At 44.0% G+C, this 26,056-nt stretch overlaps 1 protein-coding gene across 5 annotated transcripts in view; it reads right to left on the bottom strand.

The window, feature by feature from the left end:
- The window catches only part of cd276 (CD276 molecule), a 346,648-nt gene that overhangs the window by 29,490 nt on the left and 291,102 nt on the right, over positions 1-26,056 (bottom strand). For 4 of the 5 annotated variants that reach the window (XM_060853772.1, XM_060853771.1, XM_060853773.1 and 1 more), the window contains 2 exons: positions 25,001-25,036; positions 13,318-13,353 (listed from right to left, as the gene is read on the bottom strand). In XM_060853772.1, coding sequence (XP_060709755.1) covers positions 13,318-13,353; positions 25,001-25,036 — 72 coding nt within the window. Of the gene's footprint in view, positions 1-11,771; positions 11,808-13,317; positions 13,354-25,000; positions 25,037-26,056 lie in introns of all 5 variants that reach the window. The other variant, XM_060853775.1, reaches the window with a different exon arrangement.

The following is a 26,056-nucleotide window of genomic DNA, read 5'->3' as shown; positions in this document are numbered from 1 at the left end:
TCAGCCCATCAGGTTAGATGGTAGTCAAGGCACCAACAATTGTTTAGAAGTTCAGCCTTTTCATTTAAAAGGAGGATAATACTGCAGGCTCCATTGATCTTTCTTACAAATTTGAAGTGCAAAAGAGAAAATTATGGCCCAGTATATGGCTATTTTAACGTTAGCACAGCTTTTGAATTAGTTAAGCCTCACAGAAGCACAGAGAGAATGCAACACAATTATTGCAACTCAGCCCACTTTGGTGAATAGTTGTTTTGGTGACGATTAACGTCTGGGCTTTAACTGGAACACAAAGGAATGTGCAAAGACTTAGAAATGAAGAACTTAAAGATACTAAAATGCAACATTAGCTTCACTTCGAGTCTCTATTGCTTGGATGGAGTACTAGCTTAATTCTGTCTTTGTTACTGTGCCCTGCACACCATTTATACTCCCAAGAAAGCCTTTATACCTGGTGCCCAATTTGACAGGATGGTTATGCATGTTGGAAATATACAGTTGAACTAAAATTGCAAATATTAGAATGTCAATGTTCAAGGAATGCATATGGTAGAGTTAACCTGAACTCTTTCCTTTGTGTGATAATATTGACAGTAGGCCAGATGATGGCTTGGATGTTGACATTTGACCTGGTCCTGATGGTGCTGTCGTATCTGCAAGCTTTGAGATGGGAAGCCTCCTAAGATGCTAATCTGTACCAGCACTCAGTTTTACTTATGGCCTGGCATCCTTGGAAAATGGCTCCCTTATCCCAAACATCTTGGATGACAGACTACTCATAAGGAAGCCCACTGCTGACAGACATAGTTCTGGAAACAAAAGAGCAAAAGCTTGAGAAAACATATCTATGAAAAATAAACACTGGAGAAGAAATGGATGAGGAAAGTACTACCTTGAACAAAAGATGGTGGTGCAGTGGTTATGTCACTGGGCTAGTTAACTTGGAAACAAGGAGTAGGTCATTTGGCTCTGCAAGCCTGGTCTGCCATTCATGGACTATTCTCTATCTCAATGCCACATACTCTCAATTTGTTCCGCATAATCAAAGGCCCCTCCCATTCCAGTTACACCCTCTTCAGTCAGGCAGAAGACATAAAAGTTTAAAAACAGATTTAGGAATAGCTTCTTCCCCATTGTTATCAGACTTGAACAAACCTTTCCTATATTAAAGGTGATTTTTTTCTGCACCTTCTCTGTAGCTGTAACAGTGCATTCGATATTCTGTTCTATTACCCTGATGTACTTATGTATGATATAATTTGTCTGGATAGCCCGCAAACAATACTTTCCACTGTATTTCAGTACATGTGATAATAACAAAGGATTCAAGCTATTGCACTGTGGTCATGGGTTCAAATCCTACCATAGCAGCTAATGGAATGAGTTCAGGCAATAAATCTGGATATGCCTCATAGTGCCAGGGACCTGTGTTCAATTCCTGCCTTGGGCGACTTGTGTGGAGTCTGCAGATTCTCTCAGTGTCTGTGTGGGCTTCCTCCCACAATCCAAAGACGTGCAGGTCAGGTGAATTGGTCGTGCTAAATTGCCCATAGTGTTAGGTGCATTAGTCAAAGGGAAATGGGTCTTGATGGGTTAGTCTTCGGAGGGTCGGTGTAAACCTGTTGGACCAAAGGGCCTGTTTCCATACTGTAGGGAATCTAAATTCAATTTTAAGAGCGGCACGATGACTCAGTGGTTAGTACTGCTGCCTCACCGCACCAGGGTCCCAGGTTCGATTCCAGCCTGGGGCGAGTGTTGTGTGGAGTTTACACAGTCTCCCTGTGTTTGCGTGGGTTTCCTCCAGGTGCTCCAGTTTCCTCCCCACAGTCCTAAGATGTGCAGGTCAGGTGATTTGGCTATGCTAAATTGCCCGTAGTGATAGGTGCATTAGTCAGAGGGAAATGGGTCTGGGTGGGTTATTCTTCAGAGAGTCAGTGTGGACTGGTTAGGCCGAAGGGCCTGTTTCCACACTGTAGGGAATCTAATCTATATAAAGCAAGACATTCGTGATTGTGACCATGACAACTGTCACCTAATGTTGTGAAAAGTATCTACAATATTGCCCTCTGGGGAAGAAAATCTGCCATCCTTACCTGATCCCACCTACATGTGACTCCAGACCCATTGGAATTGACCTCTTGAAATGGTTAAGCAAGCCATTTAGTTCAAGGGCATACAGGGATGTCGAAAGAATGAAATTAACATTGAGTTAGATGTTACAATAATTCTGTTCTAAAACAGCTTGAGATCCAAAGATAAACAAGTAAATTGATAGATCTGTATTTGATGCTCTCCATGTTCTGTACAAAGTTGTTTCATTCAAATGATCAAAATTGGTAACTAACAGTTTTGAATACATGCAACATATAGATATATAGTTTCCTCATTGCATATCACATTTCCTCACATGAGTTTCAATAGTGCACCAACTTGAGCCTTCAATGTAAGTGACCTCCCATGTATTAAAGCAGGATTCTAATCAGAGCCCCAGCCGAGATCCTTTTCCATATAAAACTGGTGCACAAGATAAATATACAGGTGGATCAGTTAGTTTAGTGGTCTGGACAGCTGGTTTGTGATACTAGCAGAACAGGTTCAATTCCCACACTGGATGAGATCAACACAAAGATCCCACATTCTCAACCTTGTTCCTCGTCTGAGATGGGGTGACCCTCAGGTTAAACTACTACCAGCTACCTCTCTCTAACGAGAGACGGTGGACTTTACCTTTTTGCTTCCTGCACCTGCTTATTTCTGAACAGAAGCAACAGCACAACAGATCCAATTTGTGACAGAGAGTCAAAAGAATTCTAATGGAATTGTGAAAGACCAGTTTCTCATGAGTGCAACAGGCAGGGGTGAGAAAAGATAGCCAATCACACAAGCTGAGGAATAGCTTGAAGCTTTCATTGCTGGTGATTTATTCTGGTGGGTCTCTGATCACAACGTTCCTGATAGAATCTCAATTGCTTTTGTAAGTTGACTCCATAACGGGGAGAACTGATACTGAGCATTAAGTGGAGAGAATACAAAATTAGAACTTTGGATCGATAAATCTGGAATCCTGACAAGAGGAGAATTCAGTAGAACTTCATTATTACCAATCTGTTATCGCAAGGCTATCATTGCAAATGTTACCATGAGCTCAGATCCTCATTAATCAGTAGGAAAGCTCAATAAGATGGAAGTGCTGACGAAAATCTACACAGGTTGTTCAAATGCCTTGAGTTCATAACAAACACTGACTCAAAAACAAAATAATTATTCAAGACAGCACGGTAGTATTACTGCCCTTGAGATGATCAAAGTTGGCACAACTGAAGTGAGAGATACTAATGAGTCCCTAAGGGCCAGTAATGACCCAATTACTCCTCCTTCAGCCAAGCAAAAATAATATTTGTGCTACTTTTATGAATCTCAGTTGCACAGGTGTATATTCCCTGTTGTGTACATATTTTAGGTTGGGCAGAATTACCTAATTATCTACTCGGCTAAAGGAATATTTGTGTGGGGATTGTGTAGAAGGAATCGGACAGTCAAACTAATATTGTACCGTGGTGTCGAGAGAAATTTAGAGGCTGGGGATGGTGTGACACGTGTCTCAACTCCTCGCGCTGGATCAAAGTTGTGTGCTGTCCCAGTGACTTCACCAGCATTGCAGCATTTCAATGGCACAGCCAAATTAGGAAACCTGCACAATTAGGGACCGGGAGCAACGGCTGGCCTTGTCAAAGATGTCCATACATCAGGAACTAACTTCTTTTAAAAGGTTGTGAAGGTTTACCTTAATTTTTGGCTTTAATTGCCAATTGATAGCTCTGTGCTACTTGCATCATTTTTTTGCAAAATATCCCTACTTTGAAAATTGTTATGGCGCCTTACCTTGATCCGAATGCCAAGGATCATTTGACAAGGATGTTCTAAAATGTCAAGCTTCATTCTTATCAGAGCCCCTCTGACAGCATAAATCCCCAGCTCAGTTCAAATCATGTCTCATTTTTGCACAGGATCAAAAAGGGACATATTATTGCTCTTTTTGTAAAAAACCTCAAGTGTAATATTGAAGATATTTGTCTGAAATATCCCCCGACGCCCAGACTCATTACTCCATTGAACCATCAGCAGATTATTGTTCATTGATCAAGGTAGGTCCATTCACATGCCACAACATTCTGTGCCTGACAACAGCTTCCACATGTAGGGATACAAGAATCAGCCCATCTCACTGTCACTCTCACTGCCACTTCTGTTGATGTCTCCAATTTCTCATGCTGCTTATCCAATCTCCAGATGAGTAGAAATCGCCTCCAACTAAATACTGAGGAACCCAAAAGCTGTTGGTTTCAGTCCCTGGCACCACCTCTGTGCCTTAGCCATCAATTTGTTTCTGCTTGACCACCACCTGAAGCTGAGGCAGACCCCTTTGGGACATGGTTAATTTGAGATGAGCTTGCAACCACATATTAGCCCCACTCTTCAATCTGACCTTGGTATTCAGTTGTTATCTATGCTACTTATTCAATTCAATTCAAGTTCTGGATTTGATTATGATTGTCTTGTAACCAATCTATGTTTGATTATCACTGTGCTTGACTGGTTAAGCCTGGATATGGACTCAGAGCAAAGTAAAGAGGCAACACAGAAGGTGATGGGTCAGCATGATTGCAGAGACATTTTAAAACTCTGATAAATAAACTCGTGTCAGTTTTGCATTGTTTGGATATCTAAAACGCACAACACCACCACCTGCAGCTCCGTGATATCACTGTGCCCAAACAGTCGTGACTGTTGCTGTTCCTCTAGGCCAGGCTATTCCAATGTTCTCCAAGCTGGCTTTCCATTTTCCATGAAGTTGAATTCACCCGAAACTCAGCCGCCCATGTCTGAACGTGCAACAAATCAGTCACCCATCAGTCCTGTACTCACTGACCTGCATTGGCTTCCAATTGGTAATAGCTTCATCTCCATTTCTGAATCCTTCATGGCCTCATCATTCTCTGTCTCTGCAACCTCCTCCTGCCCTCCAACTCTCTGAGACATCTTTATGCTCCAATGATCCTGGCTTCTTACACATTGACAAGTTTCATTCCTCTAATGATCAAGCCTTTAATCACGTAGACTTTCAGTTCTGGAGTTCCCTTCATGAATCTCTCCTCTTTAAGGCATTCATTTACATACACCTCCTTGACCACTGTAGACACGATGGTGAAGAAGGCATTTGGCACACTTACTTCCATTGGTCAGAACACTGAGTATAGGACTTGGGAGGTCATGTTGTGGCTGTACATTAGTGAGATCACATTTAGGATGCTGTGTACAATTTCAGTCACCCAGCTATAGGAAAAATGTTGTTAAACCTGAGAGGATGCAGAGAAGATTTACAATGATGTTGTGGGACTGGATGGTTTGAGCTATAGGGAGATGCTGAATAGACTGGGACTTTTCTCCCTGGAGCGTCAGAGGCTGAGGGGTGACCTTGTAGAGGCTTATAAAATCATGAGGGGAATGGATAGGGGGAGTCAAAAACTGGAGGGCATAGGTTTAAAGTGAGAGGGGAAAGATTTAAGAAAGGACCCGAGCAGTAATGTTTTCACGCAGAGGGTAGTGCATGTGTGAAACAGCTGCCAGAGTAGGTGGTGAAGGCTGGTACAATCATAACATTTAACAGGCTTAGGTTTAGAGGGATATGGGCCAAATGCTGGCAAATGGGACTGGGTCAGATTGGATTGTCTGGTCAGCAGGGATGAGTTGAACCGAACAGTCCGTGCTGTATGACTCTATGATCAAGCTTTTGTTTTGAAAGCTCTCCTGAAGCGATTCAAATTTTGCATACTGACATTCCTGTAAAGGAGCTTGGAATGTTTTACTGCAGTAAAGACTCAATATAGAAGCTGATTATTGCTTTGTAAATACAACTTACAATTTGCAAGCAAATCTTGGCATTCATTTCCAGAGAATAAAATTGCACAATGTTGATTATTTCTGAACATAAGGAGTCAGAAACAGGAACAGGAGGAGGCCATTGAGCCCGCCCTGCCATTCAGTGGGATCATGGATGCTTTTTGAGTTTCAATCCTTTCTCTCCCCCATTCCCTACACATCTGGGTATCGGGTCGTTCGTCCTGGTGAGTTGCTGCCTGAGAGTGACTTCACCTAATCCTATCAACATATCCCTGCTATTCCTTTCTCCAGTACATACTTTCCCTTAAGTACAATTCAGCTCAACCATTCTCTGGTGTGGTGGGTTCCACATTTTCATTACTCACTTGTTTGTCCTGAATTCCCTTGTGATATTTACAGTTTTGGTCTTCATCATAAATGGAAACAACGTATTTTTATGCCGTCAAACACTTCCATAATTGTAAATTTGAGATGAGCCATGAGCGTATTAATTGGCGAAGCAGGCTTGAGGGGCTGAATTGAATTGCCTACTCCTGTTCCTAGTTGTTGTGTGAAGACACCTACTAAAGATTGGCAAGAGAAGGAGGATAGTGTGCAAAGTGATGACATCAGTGGTGGATGGTGTACGTTGCCTCTGAGGATCACAGTAAGATTAGATTAGATTTGTTACAGTATGGAAACAGGACATTTGGCCCAGGTCCACACCGACCGTCCAAAGAGTAACCCACCCAGACCCATTCCCCTGCCCTATATGTACCCCTGACTAAGGCACCTAACACTATGGTCAATTTCGCATGGCCAATTCACCTGCCCTGCACAGCTTTGGGGATTGTAGGAGGAACGTTTGGGAGAAGATTTGTAGCTTGGGTGCTCGTTGTTGTGGTTCTGTTCGCCAAGCTGGGAATTTGTGTTGCAGACGTTTCTTCCCCTATCTAGGTGACATCCTCAGTGCTTGGGAGCCTCCTGTGAAGCGCTTCTGTGATGTTTCCTCCGGCATTTATAGTGGTTTGTATCTGCCGCTTCCGGTTGTCAGTTCCAGCTGTCCGCTGCAGTGGCCGGTATATTGAGTCCAGGTTGATGTGCTTATTGATTGAATCTGTAGATGAGTGCCATACCTCTAGGAATTCACTGGCTGTTCTCTGTTTGGCTTGTCCTATAATAGTAGTGTTGTCCCAGTCAAACTCATGTTGCTTGTCATCTGCGTGTGTAGCTACTAAGAATAGCTGGTCATGTCATTTCGTGGCTAGTGGTGTTCATGGATGCGGACCGTTAGCTGTCTTCCTGTTTGTCCTATGTAGTGTTTTGTGCAGTCCTTGCATGGGATTTTGTACACTACATTGGTTTTGCTCATGCTGCATATCGGGTGAGTCCTGGTGAGTTGTTGTCTGAGAGTGACTGTTGGTTTGTGTGCTATAATGAGTCCTAGTCGTCGCAGTAGTCTGTCTGTCAGTTCAGAAATGTTTTTGATGTATGGTAGTGTGGCTAGTCCTTTGGGTTGTGGCATGTCCTCATTCGGTTTTCTTTCCCTTAGGCATCTGTTGATGAAATTGCGCAGGCATCCGTTTTTGGCGAATGCATTGTATGGGTGTTCTTCTTCCTCTTTTTGCAGTTCTGGTGTACTGCAGTGTGTTGTGGCCCTTTTGAACAGCGAAATGATGCAACTTCCTTTGTGTGTGTTGGGGTGGTTGCTTTCGTCGTTTAGACTTGGTCTTTGTGTGTGGCTTTCCTGTATACCTTTGTCGTGAATTCTCCGTTCAGTGTTCTCTGTACTATCACGTCTAGGAATGTGAGTTGGTTGTCCTTTTCTTCCTCTCCAGTGAATTGGATTCCTGTGAGTGTGGCGTTGATGATCCTCTGTGTGTTCTCTATTTTTTATCAATAAGCACAATTTTATCAATTTTAAACATGCAGGTTGAGTCCGTGATTAAGAAAGCGAATGCAATGTTGTCTTTTATCTCAAGAGGGTTGGAATATAAAAGCAGAGATGTGCTACTGAGACTTTATAAAGCTCTGGTTAGGCCCCATTTGGAGTACTGTGTCCAGTTTTGGTCCCCACACCTCAGGAAGGACATACTGGCACTGGAATGTGTCCAGCGGAGATTCACACGGATGATCCCTGGAATGGCAGGTCTAACATATGAGGAACGGCTGAGGATCCTGGGATTATATTCATTGGAGTTTAGAAGATTAAGGGGAGACTTAATAGAGACGTACAAGATAATACATGGCTTGGAAAGGGTGGACGCTAGGAAATTGTTTCCATTAGGCGAGGAGACTAGGACCTGTGGACACAGCCTTAGAATTAGACGGGGTCAATTCAGAACAGAAATACGGAGACATTTCTTCAGCCAGAGGGTGGTGGGCCTGTGGAATTCATTGCCACGGAGTGCAGTGGAGGCTGGGACGCTAAATGTCTTCAAGGCCGAGATTGATAAATTCTTGTTGTCTCGAGGAATTAAGGTCTACGGGGAGAACGCTGGTAAGTGGAGTTGAAATGCCCATCAGCCGTGATTGAATGGCGGAGTGGACTTGATGGGCCAAATGGCCTTACTTCCAGTCCTATGTCTTATGGTCTTAATAAGCTCTCTATCAATAAGCACATCGACCTGGCCACTGCAGCGGACAGCTGGAACTGACAACCGGAAGTGGCAGATACAAATCACTATAAATGCCGGAGGAAACATTACAGAAGCGCTTCACAGGAGGCTCCCAAACACTGAGGATGTCACCTAGACAAGGGACGAAACATCTGCAACACAAATTCCCAGCTCCGCAAACAGAACCACAACATTGTAGGAGGAAACTGGAGCACCCGGAGGACACCTGCACAGACACAGAGAGAACGTGCAAACTGTAAGGCAGCAGTGCTCACCACTGAGCCATCATGCCACCCTCATTATTACCTTTTTGACCCAATAAGACAGAGATTGGACACCTTTGAATTGATCAATTCCAAGTATCGAGATTATGTTGGTTTCATCCTGTCTTGAAGGTGGAAAAGAAATTGCAAATACTTACTCTGCAGACTCATAATGGAAGAACAGTGGTGTTACTGCAGTCATAAGCAATCAATAGGAACAATGAACTGATTAAAACACGAACAACAGTCAAGACCTTCATTTCTGCTCATGGCCATACATCGCAGGAAGGCTTTATCTTATCATGAATAAATGATGTCCTACAAGGAACACTAGCTTTTACTGCACAATGGCCCCAGACAATTGGATCAATCATTTTGTTTAACCCATCTCTCAATGAAGACAAGTCTATTTGTGCATATCTCAGTCGCTGGTTTCTCCTGTGCTCCTGCAGGTTTTGCAAAGGCTGCTTTCAGTGCCGTCATTTTTGGAAAACTCTCTCACCTGAACACCATATCCCCTGACCTAGAGTCATTGAGTTATAGAGATGTACAGCATGGAAACAGACCCTTCGATCCAACCCGCCCATGCCGACCAGATATCCCAACCCAATCTAGTCCCACCTGCCAGCACCCGGCCCATATCCCTCCAAAACCCTCCTTTTCATATACCCATCCAAATGCCTTTTAAATGTTACAATTGTACCAGGCTCCACCACTTCCTCGGACAACTCATTCCATACACATACCACCCTCTGGGTGAAAAAGTTGCCTCTTGGGTCCCTTTTATATCTTTCCCCTCTCACCCTAAACCTATGCCCTCTAGTTCTGGACTTCCCCACCCCAGGGAAAAGACTGTCTATTTATCCTATCCATGCCCATCATAATTGTGTAAACATCTATAAGGTCACCCTTCAGCCTCTGACGCTCCAGGGAAAACAACCCCAGCCTTTTCAGCCTCTCCCTGTAGCTCAAATCCTCAAACTCTGGCAACATCCTTGTAAATCTTTGCTGAACCCTTTCAAATTTCACAACATCTTTCCGATAGGAAGGAGACCAGAATTGTACGCAATATTCCAACAGTGGCCCAACTAATGTTGTGTACAGCTGCAACATGACTTGAACAAAGAACAAAGAACATTACAGCACAGGAACACGCCCTTCAGCCCTCCAAGCCTGCGCCAATCCAGATCCTCTAATTAAACCTGCCTCCTATTCTCCGAGGATCTGTATCCTTTTGCTCTTTGCCTATTCATGTATCTGTCTGGATACATCTTAAATGATGACATCGTTCCTGTCCCTACCACCTCTTCTGGCAATGAGTTCCACCACCCTCTGAGTGAAGAACTCTCCATGCATATCTCCCTTAAACTTTTCCCCTCTCACTTTGAAGTCGTGGCCTCTTGTAATTTCCACTCTGGGAAAAGGTTTCTGGCTATCCAACCTGTCTATACCTCTCATGGTTTTGTAGGCCTCAATCAGGACCCCCTCAACCTCCTTCTTTCCAATGAAAATAATCCTAATCTACCCAACCTCTCCTCATAGCTAGCGCCCTTCATACCAAGCAACATCCTGGTGAACCTCCTCTGCACCCTCTCCAAAGTATCCACATCCTTTTGGTAATATGGTGACCAGAACTGTATGCAGTATTCCAAATGTGGCTGAACCAAAGTCTTATACAACTGTAAGACCTGTTCACCCTTGTACTCAATACCCGTCTTGACCACGCTACTAACCTGCATTGCCACCTTCAGCGTACAATGGGCCTAAGCATCCAGATCTCTCTGTATATTAATTTTCCCCAGGACCTTTCCATTTACTGTATAGTTCGCTCTTGAATTGGATCTTCCAAAATGCATCACCTCACATTTGTCTGGATTGAACTCCATCTGCCATTTCTCTGCCCAACTCTCCAATCTATCTATATTCTGCTGCATTCTCTGACAGTCCCCTTCACTATCTGCTACTCCACCAATCTTAGTGTCATCCTGCGAACTTGCTAATGAGGCAACCTACATCCTTCTCCAAATCATTTATGTATATCACAAGCAACAGTGGTGCCAACACACATCCCTGCGGGATACCACTGGCCACACTTCTCCATTTTGAGAAACTCCCTTCCACTACTAGTTTCTGTCTCCTGTTGCCAACCATTTCTCTATCCATCTAGACCCCATGCAACTTCACCTTCTCCATCAGCGTATCATGGGGAACCTTATCAAACGCCTTACTAAAGTCTATGTATATGACATTTACATCCCTTCCCTCACCAATCAACTTTGTCACCTCTTCAAAGAATTCCATTAGGTCTGTAAGACATGAGCATCCCTGCACAAAACCATGCTGCCTATCACAGATAAGCCCATTTTCTTCAAAATAGGTATATATCCTATCCCTCAGTAGCTTCTCCAGCAGCTTCCCTACCACTGACATCAGGCTTACCTGTCTAATATTACCTGGATTATCCCTGCTACCCTTCTCAAACAAGAGCACAACATTAGTAATTCTCCAGTCCTCTGGGACCACCCCCCTGTTTAAAGATGCTGCAAAGGTATCTGTTAAGGCCCCAGCTGTTTCCTCTCTCGCTTCCCTCAGTAACCTGGGATAGATCCCATCTGGACCTGGGGACTTGTTACCTTAATGCCTTTTAGAATACACAACACTTCCTCCCTCCTTATGCCGACTAGAGTTATCAAAGATCTATCCCTAACCTCAACATCCACCAAGTCCCTCTCCTTGGTGAATGCCGATACAAAGTACTCATTAAGAATCTCACTCATTTTCACTGCCTCCACGTGTATCCTTGAGTGGGCCAACCCTTGCCCTAGTTACTCTCTTGCTCCTTATATTTGAATAAAAGGCTTTGGGATTTTCCTTAACCCTGCTCACTAAGGATATTTCATGACCCCTTTTAGCCTTCTTAATTCCTCCTTACTTCGACAGAGGGTTTTGTTTGCTTTCAGAAAACCATGATGTTCAATGAAGATGCAAGAATAAAAAGAGCCAGTCCTACCTTCGTTATCATTAGCATGTTCCAAAGGCTTCATTACTGTAATTCCTCCTTATTTTTCCAAAGCTTCATCTGTCTTCAGTCACCCAAACCTTACGTATGCTTCCTTTTTACTCTTAGCTAGTCTCACAAATTCACCTGGCATCCATGGTTCCCTAATCTTGCCATTTCGATCCCTCATTTTCACAGGAACATATCTTTCCTGCACTCTAATCAACCTCTCTTTATAGCCTCCCACATATCAAATGTAGATTTACCTTCAAACAGCTGCTCCCAATCTACATTCCCCGGCTCCTGTTGACTTTTGGTAAAGTTGGCCTTCCCCCAATGTAGCACTCTTCCTTTAGGACCAATCTCATCTTTGTCCATGAGTATTCTAAAACTTATGGAATTATAATCACTATTCCCAAAGTAATCCCCCAACAAAACCTCAACCACCTGGCCGGGCTCATTCCCCAACACCAGGACCAGTATGGCCCATTTCTGAGTTGGACTATTTATATCTTGTTCTAGAAAATGTTCCTGGATGCTCCTTACAAATTCTGCTCCATCTAGATCTCTAACCCTAAGTGAATCCCGGTCAATGTTGGGAAAATTAAAATCTCCTATCACCACCATCCTGTTGCTCCTGCGTCCTTCCATAATCTGTTTACATATTTGTACCTCTATCTCACACTTGCTGTTGGGAGGCCTGTAGTATAGTCTCAACATTGTTACTGTACCCTTCCTGTTTCTGAGCTCCGTCCATATTGCCTCACTGCTCAAGTCCTCCATAGTGCCCTCCTTCAGCACAGCTTTGACATCCTCTCTGACCAGTAATGCAACTCCTCCACCCCCTTTTACCTCCCTCTCTATCCCACCTGAAACATCGATATCCTGGGATATTTAGTTGCCAATCATGCCCTTCCCTCAACCAAGTCTCAGTGACAGCAATAACATCATACTCCCAGGTACCAATGCAAGCCCTACGTTCTTCAGCCTTACCTGCTATCCTTCTTGCATTAAAAGAAATGCACCTCAGACCAACAGTCCCTCTGCTTTCATCATTTGCTCCCGGCCTACCCTTCCTCTTAGTCATGCTGACTACATTATCTATTTCTTAACGGGTTTTAGTTACTACCTCTTTCCTGTCCACTAACCACCTCATTTGGTTCCCATCCCCTTGCCATATTAGTTTAAACCCTCCCCAACAGCATGATCAAGAGCACCCCCAAGGACATTGGTTCCAGTCTGGCCCAGGTGTATACCATCCAGTTTCTAATAGTCCCACCTCCCCGAGAATTGGAACATGGATTTCAACTCAATCCATGGAAATCTGCCAGTGCATGCGTTAGCGTGGCAACTCGCTCTCCTTTCCCTTCTATCGTTGACCATTTGCCAGGATAGCTCTGATAGCCTGGCCCTAGATTCCACAGATTAAAATCAAAGGTACCAACAATCCCAGCAGAACTGGATGTCCCACTCTGGCAACTTCGACAGAGGGTTTTGTTTGCTTTCAGAAAACCATGATGTTCAATGAAGATGCAAGAATAAAAAGAGCCAGTCCTACCTTCGTTATCATTAGCATGTTCCAAAGGCTTCATTACTGTAAAAGTCAAAAGACAGTTTATTCAAGGACCCTTTTTGTCAAAGGGCATCATTACATTATTTCACAAAGTCTTACTCCATTGACTATTAAATCAATTCACATTTTAAGGTGTCTTAAAGGCTGGTCTCATCTCGAACCACAACAATCTCTGTTGCTCCCGGTTTTTTTACTCTCACTATATACTCCATAGAATATTTTTTGTTCTTTAAGTTGTCTCATGCTTGAACTGTATTTGTGCATTTGCCTCAATCTATAATCATTTTGGGTGCTTTTCTGAGGCTACTATATATTAGTTCACGCAATACAGTCCACGAAGATAATCAAGTTTTTTGTAACAGTAAGGTTACAGACTCACAGCTTTATACCCAGCCTGGATTCAATGTTTACTTATGATACTGTACATAACACACCCATATATTTGATTGATCCTATACACAAAGCGAGTGAATAAAGAGATGGCATGGGGGTTCAGTGGTTTGCATTGCTGCCTAAAAGCACCAGGGACCTGCATTCAATCCCAGCCTTGGGTGACTGTCTGTGTGGAGTTCACACATTCTCCCTGTGTCTGCACTGATTTCCTCCCACAGTCCAAAGATGTAGAGGCTATGTGGGTGAGCCATGCCAAATTGCCCCACGGTGTGCAGGCCAGGTGGATTTAGCCATTGGAAATTGTTAGGACGGTTCTACCGTCCCCGTGTTCGTTTCGGAGGAATGAGACACCGGGTCAGATTCTAAGAAACAGACTGCTTTATTCGAGAGAGAATCGAGTTACAGCAAGGTATCAGACTTGCTGGAGAAGGCGCCTTCTACCCCTTTGTTCTAAGTTGTTTATTCTTATACCCCCCTTATTCCTGCACCGTTCCCTTATTTGGTAATGGTCGGTTCTATAGTTTGCCATTGGCCCCAGTCTCTTATCAGTGTTCTAACATGCCTTATTCGGCTATCAGTTAGCTCAACTTGCTATGTACCAGATGGCCCCTTTGTTCTGTTTTTTCAAGTTTTACTGCTCTTTCAGTACTTTTCCACTGGTTCAATTATCTTCCTCAGACCTCGTGTCTGTTTTTTCCCCTCTGGGGCCCCCTGGCCACATCAGCCTGAGAGCTACTTCTATCTAACATTTAGTGTTACTTCCATCTCACATTTGCCTGAGTGCTACTTCTACCTAACAAAATGCAGGGTTACAGGAATAGAGTAGGGCTGACTGGGTGTAAGTGGGATGCTCTTCAGAGGGTCAGTGTGGACTTGATAGGCCAAATGACCTGTTTCCACATTGTAGGGATTCTACGATAAAGGTGATGCTGATAGCTTTATATTAGAGCATGAAATTTTGGAATGTCGTGTAGCAGTCTAAAAGGCTGGTCTCATCTCGAACCATAACAATCTCTGTTGCTCCCGGTTATTTTACTCTCACCATATACTCCATAGAATATTTTTAATGTTCTACCTGTGTTTAACATATATCTTTTGGCAAAAGCAATGACTGCAGATGCTGGAAACCAGATTCTGGATTAGTGGTGCTGGAAGAGCACAGCAGTTCAGGCAGCATCCAAGGAGCAGCGAAATCGACGTTTCTGGCAAAAGCCCTTCATCAGGAATTGGGATTCCTGATGAAGGGCTTTTGCCCGAAACATCGATTTTGCTGCTCCTTGGATGCTGCCTGAACTGCTGTGCTCTTCCAGCACCACTAATCCAGAATATATCTTTTGGCTCCCTCTTCCAATTAGTTTTGCTTTAATGCTGTCTGCTCTCTAGTTAAGACATGGAACAGTTAAGTACAGGCCCTTTGATGTTGTGGTGACCTTTTATCCCACTCTAAGATCAGACTAACCTACATACTATACATTTTACTATCATCCACATGCTTATCCAAGAAGTCCCTAATGGATCTGACTCTACTACCACCACTGGCAGTGTATTCCACACACCCACCACTCTCTGTGCAAAGAACCTATCTCGACATCTCACCTAAATCTTCCTCCAATCACCTTATAATTATGGCCCCTCGTGATAGCTATTTCTGTCCTGGGAAAAAGTCTCTAGTATCCACTCTATGCCTCTCATCATCTTGTACATCTCTATCAAGTCACCTCTCATCCTTTTTCGCTCCAATGAGAAAACTCCTAGCTCCCTCAACCTTTCGTCATAAGACGTTCCCTCCAGTCCAGGCAGTATCCCGGTAAATCTCCTCTACACCCTCTCTGAAGCTTCCAAGTGTGGTCTAACCAGGTCTTTATAGAGCAGCAGCATAACCTCATGGCTCTTAAACTCAATCCCTCTGCTAATGAAAGCCAACACACCAAATGCCTTCTTAACAACCCTATCAACTTGGGTGGTAACTTTGAGGGATCTAATGACATGGACCCCAAGATCCCGCTGTTCCTCCACACTGCCAATAATCCTGCCTTTAATACTGTAATCTGCATTCAAATTCGACCTTCCAAAATGAATCAATTCACGCTTTTCCATTTTGAACTCCATCCATACCTTATCAGCCCAGCTCTGCATCCTGTCAATGTGCCGTTGCATCCTATACACTATCCCCAACTCCACAAACCTTTGTGTCAGCAGCAAACTTACTAAAACATCCTTTCACTTCCTCACCCAAGTCATTTATAAAAATGACAAAGAGCAGAGGTCTCAGAATAGATCCCTGCGGAAGACCACTGGTCACCGAGCTCTAGGCTGAATACTTTCTATCTCCTACCACCCTCCATCTTCCATGGGCCAGCCAAGTCTGTATCCATACAGCCAAATGTCGCTGTTATCTACACATCCTTACTTTCTGAATGGACCTACCATGGGGAACCTTATCAATCACGTTGTTAAAATCCATATACACCACATCCCCTGATCGACCTTCATCAATGTGTTTTGTCACATTCTCAAAGAATTCATTAAGACTTGTGAGGCATGGCCCACCCCTCACAAAGCAATGCTGACTATCTCTAACCAAACTATGCTTTTCTAAATCATCATAAATCCTGTCTCTCAGAAACCTCTCCAATAATTTGCCCACAGCGATGTAAGACTGGCTGGTCTGCAATTCCCAGGGTTATCCCTATTCCCTGTCTGGAACAAGGGAATAACATTTGCCACCCTCTAATCACCTGGTACAACTCCAGTGTGCAGTGAGGACACAAAGAACATTGCCAAAGGCACAGCAATCCCTTCCCTCACTTCCAGTGGTAACCTTGGGTATATCCTGTCTGGCTCAGGGGACTTATGTATCCTCGTGTTTTTCAAAATTTCCAACACATCCTCCTTCTTAACGTCAACATTGCTGTATTATCACAGAATAGTTAGATTTCTGAGGAGGCCATTTGGTCTACCTTGGCCATATTAGCCCTCTGCTAGTTTCCCTGCTCTGCCATCTCTCTGTAACATGTTTCCCTTTAGTGCTTAAGCAATCCCCTTTTTAAAAGCCATGATCGAATCTACTGCCAAGGCCCTTTCAGGACACACATCAAGAACCATAACCATTCTCTGTTGGTGGAAAAACATGTACTTATAGACTGTGAGAATTGGATATGTTCGGCCATTACGGTGTTGTTGAACCTGAAAAGCCAAAAGATTAGAGGAGACTATGGCTTTTCTCTGCTTTTTACAATCAGATATGACCACTTACAAGTTCCCCTCCAAGCTACTCACCATCCTGACTTGGAAATATATTGCCATTCCTTTAGTGTCACTGGGTCAAAGTCCTGGAGTTCTCTCCTTAAGGACATTGTGGGTCTACCTCCCTGGAATGGTTCAAGGAGGCAGCTCACCACCACCTTCTCAGGGTCAACTAGCGATGGGCAATAAAATGCTGGCCCAGCCAGAGATGCCCACGTCCCATGAGTGAATAAAAAATAAGTACAGTATTTCTCATCTTTCAAATGGAGGTGTTATTGAGTCATAGAATTGTACAGCACAGAAACAAACATTTTGGTCCAACTTGTCCATGTTGACGAGATGTCCTAAATTAATCTAGTCCCATTTGCCAGCACTTAGCCCATATTCTACTGATCCCTTCCTATTCAAATACCCATCCAAACACTTTTTAAATGTTGTAATTGTACCAGCCTCCACCACTTCCTCTGGCATCTCATTCCATATGCACCACCTCAATGTAAAAATGTTGCCCCTTAGGTCCCTTCGATATCTTTCTCCTCTCACCTTAACCAAGGCCTCTAGTTTTGGACTCCCCTACTCTTGGGAAAAGACCTTGCCTAATCACCCTATCCATGCCCCTCATGATTTTATAAACTTCAATAAGGTCATCCCTCAGCCTTCAACACTCCAGGGAAATTAGCCCCAGCCTATTCAACCTCTCCCTATAGCTCAAAACCTCCAACTTCGGCAACATCCTTGTAAAACATCTTTGTGGCCCAACATTCAACTCCCCCTCCCACTCGGCTGAGGACATAGAAGTCCTGGGCCTCCTTCACCGCAGCTCCCTCACTACCAGACGCCTGGAGGAAGAACGCCTCATCTTCCACCTCTGAACACTTCAACCCCAGGGCATCAATGTAGACTTCAACAGTTTCCTCATTTCCCCTTCCCCCACCTTACCCTAGTTCCAAACTTCCAGCTCAGCACTGTCCCCATGACTTGTCCTACCTGCCTATCCACTCCCACCCTCCCACCAACCTATCACCTTCATCCCCTCCCCCACTCACCTACTGTACTCTATGCTACTTTCTCCCCACCCCACCCTCCTCTCACTTATCTCTCCACCCTTCTCTCTGCCTGTATTCCTGATGAAGGGCTTTTGCCTGAAATGTCTATTTTACTGCTCTCCGGATGCTGCCTGAACTGCTGTGCTTTTCTAGCACCACTCTATTCTAGACTCCCCCAATAGCCAGAATGTTTTTCCTCAAATTTAGAGACCAGAACTGCACACAATACTCTAGATGTGGTCTCACCAGGGCCCTGTACAGCTGCAGAAGAACCTCTTTGCTTCTATACTCAATCCCTCTTGTTATGAAGGCCAGCATGCTATTATCCTTCTTCACTACCTGCTGTACCTGCATGCTTACCTTCATTGACTGGTGTACAAGAACACCCAGATCTCTTTGTACTGCCCCTTTACCTAAATTGATTCCATTTAGGTAGTAATCTGCCTTCCTGTTCTTGTCACCAAATTGGATAACCATACATTTGGTGGGTGGTACGGTGGCACAGTGGTTAGCACTGCTGCCTCACAGCACCAAAGACCCAGGTTCAATTCCCGCCTCAGGCGACTGACTGTGTGGAGTTTGCACGTTCTCCCCGTGTCTGCGTGGGTTTCTTCCGGGTGCTCCGGTTTCCTCCCACAGTTCAAAGATGTGCGGGTCAGGTGAATTGGCCATGCTAAATTGCCCGTAGTGTTAGGTAATGGGTAAATGTATGGGTGGGTTGCGCTTCAGCGGGTCGGTGTGGACTTGTTGGGCCGAAGGGGCTGTTTCCACACTGTAAGTAATCCAATTTATCCACATTAAACTGCATCTGCCATGCATCTGACCACTCACCTAACCTGCCCAGGTCACCCTGTAATCTAACATCCTCCTCACATTTCAACCTGCCACCCAGCTTAGTATCATCAGCAAATTTGCTAATGTTATTACTAAAAGTAGCCATAATCTGACCTAGAGCACGGGGCTGCTCTTTCATTTCATTAGATTAGATTTCCTACAATGTGGAAACAGGCCCTTCGGCCCAACAAGTCCGCACCGATCCCTCCAAAGAGCAACCCACTCCCCTCTGACTAATGCACCTAACAACTATGGACAATTTAACATGGCTAATTCACCTGACCTGCACATCTTCAGAATGTGGGAGGAAATTGGAGCACCTGGAGGAAAACTATGTAGACACAGGGAGAATGTGCAAATTCTACGCAGACTGTTACCTAAGGCTGGAATCAAACCTGGGACCCTGGCACTATGAGGCAGTAGTGCTAACCTCTGAGCCATCATGCCACCTCCATTTGAGAGGGATGCATGGTGCTGGTTTAAACTTAGGGTCACCGCGCCTCAGGCAAGGGGAAAGGTTGAGAAGGAGAGTCCTGAGAATTGAACCCATGCTGTTTCCATCACCCTGCATTGCCAACTAACCACCCAACCAATTGATCCAACCTCCCTCTCGATGGTACATTAACACCCAGACAAAGGCCTATATTTTAGGAAAACAGCAGGGACAGAGTTAAATCAATAAATCATGGCACTATTGCTGGCTCTTTGTTAAAAAAGAAAGTCTGGAGATTACAGGGCTGAGGAAAACCATTGGTCCACCGTTGTTAGTAACATAGGTACCAGGCTTCGTTCCACACCAGTCAAAACCAGTTAACATTAGAGCTGGACTGTCACTTTGCCTGCAATTCAATTCACCCTCTTCTCCCAACTAATGGACTATTCATAACGCAGATAGTAAACAGGGAGATCCTTACCAGCATTAAGCTCATCTTTAGATTTGGAAAAGCATCTCATTGAGAATTATACTGACTCACACACACGTTCCAGAGTTCAAAGATTTCCATTAACTGAATTTCAATTCTGCTGTGAAGCTTTTGAAAACATTTAAATCAGATTTGCGCAGTTGACTTAATGATGAATAAAAGTAAATGCACAAGCAAGTTCAAACTCACCATTGATAATGCAGCAGTGAAAATGTTATTTGCCACTCACCGCTAGCTAACTGACTTATCCAATTAACCTTGGAGCTCTCCCTTTCCTCCTCTCAGGATATTGTCATAATTCCTTCAGAAAGATCCAATTTGGTGCACATACATAATTGGTGCTGGTTAAAGTATATTACTCAGTCACATCTCATTGGCAAATTGAGGTCCAATAAAGGACAGTTGAGTACGCTTGAGAAGAGACCGATAGGGTTGAGGGTTGTTGTGCAAACAAACAGCCGACATCTGGAACCAACTCCATAAAAACGGAATACAAAAGTACAAGGTTTTCTTTCTCTTGGCTGTGTTTTGATTGGTTTAGCGATGAGATGGTTGTGTCACGTTTCATAGCCGCTGGCTAGTTCTCATTGAACGTGATGATGAAGGATTGAAGGAAGCAGAAGTGGAGCCCAGCAGGGACTGGTCGGGCTGAATGGTATGCCTCTGTGCCATTGGGTGTAGCTTTAACTGTGGCGCGTCCTCTGGTGGCAGCTCAGGAAGTAGGGTGGCTCAGTGGTTAGCACTGCTGCCTCACAGCAACTGGGATCCAGGTTCAATCCCAGCCTCAGGCGACTGCCTGTTTGGAGTTTGCACATTCTCCCTGTATTTGCGTGGGTTTCCTCTGGGTGCTCCAGCTTCCTCCCACAATACAAACCAATGCGGGTCAGGTGGATTGGCAACACTAAATTCACTGCAGTGATCAGTTTTATGCAGGCTAAGTTGGTTAGCTATGGAAAATGCAGGGTTACAGGGAGAAGGTAGGGATTCTCTTCAGAGGGTCCTCAAAGTGTACTCAACTGTCCTTTATTGGACCTCAATTTGTCAATGAGCCTTGATCCACGCTGCAGGGATTCTATGACTCCACGAAGTGAGCTTCACTTCCTCTCTCTTGCTGGTGAGGTGGTAGTGCCCTGCCTCTGAGCCAGGAGACCTGGGTTCAAGCCCCACCTACACTGGAGACGTGTCATAACATCCCTGAACAGGTTGATTAGAAAACATCGTCTCCCCTGGAGAGATGTGTATTTCTAACACTGACACGCTTAATGGCATCCCTATCAACATCATGATGGCCACATCCAATTTATTTGCATTTTGCCAAAACAAAGGAAGCTGGCACTAAGTGCTTTTTGCTGGAAATAAAACTGAACTTCCCGCTCTCATGCCTTGGGAGCTTTCGACTATGTTTTACGTCAGTTGTCTGCTCTCACTTGGAGGTGACGCTGATTAACTGCTCCAAGGCATTAAATGACTATGATGTGTGCTGCAGCTGTCAGCATTTCATTTACAAAAGAGTCATATTTCAGTCGACACAACATTGCATTAGATCCCATGATCCTTCATTACAAAACTGAGTCCAGATAAAAATTGAATGAGCAACACAGCAGGCCATTGTGAGGCAAGGATCGACTGGGGATTACAGTTTTATGGCAGGCATTGACTAAGATATTTTCTACTAATCTACTAGAGGTCAACATTCAATAACAGTGTCAGCTTTTTCCATAAAATTGAACAAAACATCTCACTTTCTTTTTTATTCCATGAGAATGCAGCCATTGTTGGCAACACCAACCTTCATTGCCTATCTCTATGCAAGGCCCAATGGCCAACTAGGCCCCTTCAGAGGGCAGTTAGAAATAAACCGCATTAAAGTGCACAAAGGCCAAAACCGGGCAGTGACAGCAACTCGCCTTCCCTGAAACACATTTGGGAACAATATTATTTTTTCTTAATAACAAATCCAGATGGATCATCATGAGCAACGTAGCCTAGCTTCATTTCAAGAATTTAATTTAGAATCTAAGATTTGAACTCACGTCTCTGGATTATGGGTCTGTCAACATCGGTATTAAGCCACTAGTAGATTATAAAATGCCAACTCTTGTATGTTCTGTTTAAATTATTCAAATAATTTCATAAACAAACAAACAGTCATTTAATCCTATTAGGGCAAATGCTGAGAGATTTATCCCTGAACTGGAGAACACAGGAGCACACTCTCAGGATAAGAGACTACTTGTCTGGGACTGAGTTGAGGAGGTTTCTTTTCACTCAAGAGTTGAGACTCTTTCGAATTCTCCATCCCAAAGGGTTGTAGAGAGTCACTTACAGTTAAGGCTAGGGTCAGTAGTGTAATGGTAACATTGTTAGATTAAAAATCATTCACCAGGCTATAGTCCAATAGGTTTAGTTGGAAGTATTAGCTTTGTGAACGCTGCTCCCTCATCAGGTATCTGATGAGAAGCAGCATTCTGAAAGCTAGTACTTCGAAATAAACCTGTTGGAGTATAACTTGGTGTTGTGTGATTTTTAACTTTGTCCACCCCAGTCCTCCACATCTTTGTTAGATTAGTAATCCATAGTTCCAGGCTAATGTGCTAGAGACATACGTTCAAATCTCACTATGACAGATGGTGAAATTTGAATTCAATAGAAGTGTGAAATTAAAAAAAATAGTTGGCCTAATGGCGACTTTTAGCCGGAAATGATTTAAGGCTTGCCATTGCTAAATGCTCTCTCTTCAATTGCAGGGAAGTAATGAGAACAAGTTTGGACGCAAAATATTTTGGCAGCAAGATATTCCGGCATCAGCTGACTGTTGTTCCATCAGTCTCAGTAATGCCCTTCAGGGAAGGCAATCTGCCCTCCTTAACTGGTCTGGCCTGCATGTGAATCTAAACCCACAGCAATGTTGTTGACTCTTACCTGCCCACTGGGCGAATGAGGGGTAGGAAATAAGTGTTGGGCCTACTAATAGATTAGATTAGATTATCTACAGTTTGGAAACAGACCCTTTGGCCCAACAAATCCACACCTACCCTCCGAAGAGCAACCCACCTAGACCCATTCCCCTACATTTAACTCTGACTAATGCACCTAACACTACGGACAACTTAGCATGGCCAATTCACCTGACCTGCACATCTTTGGACTGTGGGAGGAAACCGGAGCACCCGGAGGAAACCCGCGCAGACACGAGGAGAATGTGCAAACTCCACATAGACAGTTGCCCGAGACAGGAATCGAACCCGGGTCCCTGGCGCTGTGAGGCAACAGTGCTAACCACTGAGCCACCGTGCTGCCACAGATGTCCATATTTCATGAATGAGTTTTAAAAAGTGGATTGTTGATCTCTTCGGGAATCAAAAGTTAAGGTGCAGTGGGCAGGAAAATGGAGTGAAGCCCAAGATCAACCATGATCATAGTAATTGATGGATTAGGTTTGATGGGCCAAATGGTCTAATCCTGCTCCTAACTACTATGCTCTTGTGAAAACAATTCTTAATCGCTCCAACCTATTTCCATAATGAAAGTTTCTCATCCCTGGATTCTCATAAATCTTTTCTAATGCCTTCACATCCTTCCTAAAGTCTGGTATTCAGAGCTGGATGGAATAGTGCAGCTGAGAATGAACCAGTGCCTTTCACAAGATCAACATAATCTTCTTGCTCACGAGTCCACAGTGCTTTTATTAAAGCCTGGGCTCCCATATTGTAACTCTCTGAGTGTGTCCTGCGACCCTCAGTGACTTGTGAACATATGCACTGAGCTCCCCGGGCTGCTGCATCTCTTTAGAACTGTACCTTTTATAGCCGGATGCCTTTTATAGATTTTTGTAAATCTAGTCCTAATCATATTGCCATTTACAGCATCTTGGTGTGCGTAGTTTTGTTGCAGCATTTCCTACATTAAACAGAGATTACACTTTTCAAAAAGTATGTTATTAGCTGGAAATAATTTAAGATTTTGCAATTGCTGGGTGCTCTCTCTTCAAGTTCCTTGGAGTGACGATAACCGACAGCTTGTCCTGGACTTCCCATGTAGATACAACAGTCAAGAAGGCACAGCAACACCTTTTCTTCCTCAGGCAGCTCAGGAAATTCGGCATGTCCACAAGGACCCTCATCAACTTCTACAGATGTACCAGTGAGAGTATACTGTCATACATAACGGCATGGTACAGCATATGCTCTGCCCAGGACCATAAGGAACTAGAGAAGTTAGTGTGCACAGCCCAGACCATCACAAAAACCAACCTTCCATCCATGGACTTACACTATTGTGGAAAGGCTGCCAACATCATCAAAGACCCCTCCCACCCCAGTAATGATCTCCTATAACCTCTTCCATCAGGCAGAAGAGACAGAAGCCTGAACACATGCACCAGCAGGTTCAGGAACAATTTCTTCTTCGGCTGGAATTAGAATGGACTCTCTAGCCTCAAATAATGCTGATCTTGCTAATGTTGATCTCGTCTAGATTAGATGATTACTTCGACCCAACAAGTCCACACCGACCCGCCGAAGCGCAACCCACCCATACTCCTACATTTGCCCCTTACCTAACACTACGGGCAATTTAGCATGGCCAATTCACCTGACCCGCACATCTTTGGACTGTGGGAGGAATCTGGAGCACCCGGAGGAAACCCACGCAGACACAGGGAGAACGTGCAAACTCCACACAGTCAGTCGCCTGAGGCGGGAATTGAACCCAGGTGTGAGGCAGCACACCCTGTCTAGTGCACACACCCTGTGCAATGTAACTTGTATGCTTCTGTCGATGCCTTTTTGCTGTGTACATCCTTGCTTACTATGACCTGCTCCTTAACAAAGCTTTTCATTGTGCCTCGGTACATGTGATAATAAATAAATCAAATCAAATTGCAGGGAACTCAACCTGCACTTGACCCAAAAATAGCAATCAGGTTTCTACTTATATCAGCGAGGTCTATTCCCTGAATCAGGAAAGGCCTTAGGTACTCAAACAAAGTCACCTGCTCCATCACTGGTATTAAGCACTGACCACCTTTAGGCCTATTATTATCCCTTCATTTAAGCAAGGCCACACTAAATCCACTCCACCATCTATCATTCCAAGTAAACAGTGGTCATCTGGGCAAGTTACCTCAGGAATGCTAACAGTATAGAGCTGTGGCTGATGATATAACACATGTTAACATGTTAGCATTGTATGTACCACAATTAATACAGTTACTTGTTAACCTACCTGTTCTTGCTTCTGTCTCTTCTTCTGCATCGTCTTCTGCAAGTAAACAATAAGATTTATTTAGTTAATGTAAATTAACATGGATTGATGAGAATACTGATTGAAAACTAAGTAGCTTAGTTCCTACCTACCAAATCATGCTGGAGTTGCAAGTGCTTGGTCCCTAAGTGAAAGTCACTGAGTTGTATTTCACATGTTCAAAGAGCAAAGGCATGACAGCATGGAGCATGACTTGTTGGCATTGATAAATATTCTATTGTTACTTCTGGACCTTAGAGTCATTGAGGTTACAGAATGGAAACAGGCCCTTCAGCCCAACTGGTCCATACCGCCCACTTTTCACAATTAATCTAGTCCCATTTGCCTGTGTTTGGTCCATATCCCTCCAAACTAATTCCATCCATGTACCTGTCTAAGTGTTTCTTAAATGACAAAATTGTACTCGCCTCCATCACTACCTCTGGCAGCCTGTTCCAGACACTCACCATCCTCTGTGTCAAAAGCAATTATCCCTCTGGACCCTTTTGTATCTCTCCCCTCTCACCTTAAGCCTACTCCCTCTAGTTTTAGACTCCCCTACCATGGGGAAAAGCTGTGGGCTATCTGCCTTATCAATGTCTCTCATGAATTTACAGACCTCTATAAGTCACCTCTCGTCCTCCCACACTCCAAGATAAAGAGTCCCAGCCTATCCAGCCTTTCCGTATAACTCAAAACTTTCAGTCTCGGTAGCATCCTCGTAAATCTTTTCTGCACTCTTTCTAATTTAATAATATCCTGTCTATAGCAGAAGTGTATGTGGTATTCCAAGTATGGCCTTACCAACACCTTGTCCAGCTGCAGCAAGATGAATCAACTTCTTGCAATATCAAAGGGATGTTTGGGCTGCTCATTCCTAGCTGTTTTAGCTTAACAAAAGCAGGCATAGTCCATTTTAGTTGGACTAAAACCCATACATGCTACATGCAAACGATGGCCACATTTGTGACGTTTAGCAATAGAGGGTGTAGGGCGTAGGTTTGCTCGCTGAGCTGTAGGTTTGATATCCAGACGTTT

The sequence above is a fragment of the Hemiscyllium ocellatum genome, chromosome 42 (genome assembly GCF_020745735.1).
Source record: "Hemiscyllium ocellatum isolate sHemOce1 chromosome 42, sHemOce1.pat.X.cur, whole genome shotgun sequence".
In the NCBI taxonomy this organism is placed as follows: domain Eukaryota; kingdom Metazoa; phylum Chordata; class Chondrichthyes; order Orectolobiformes; family Hemiscylliidae; genus Hemiscyllium; species Hemiscyllium ocellatum.
Note: the sequence above shows the minus strand (reverse complement) of the source record. Positions and strands in the feature narration are given on the sequence as shown.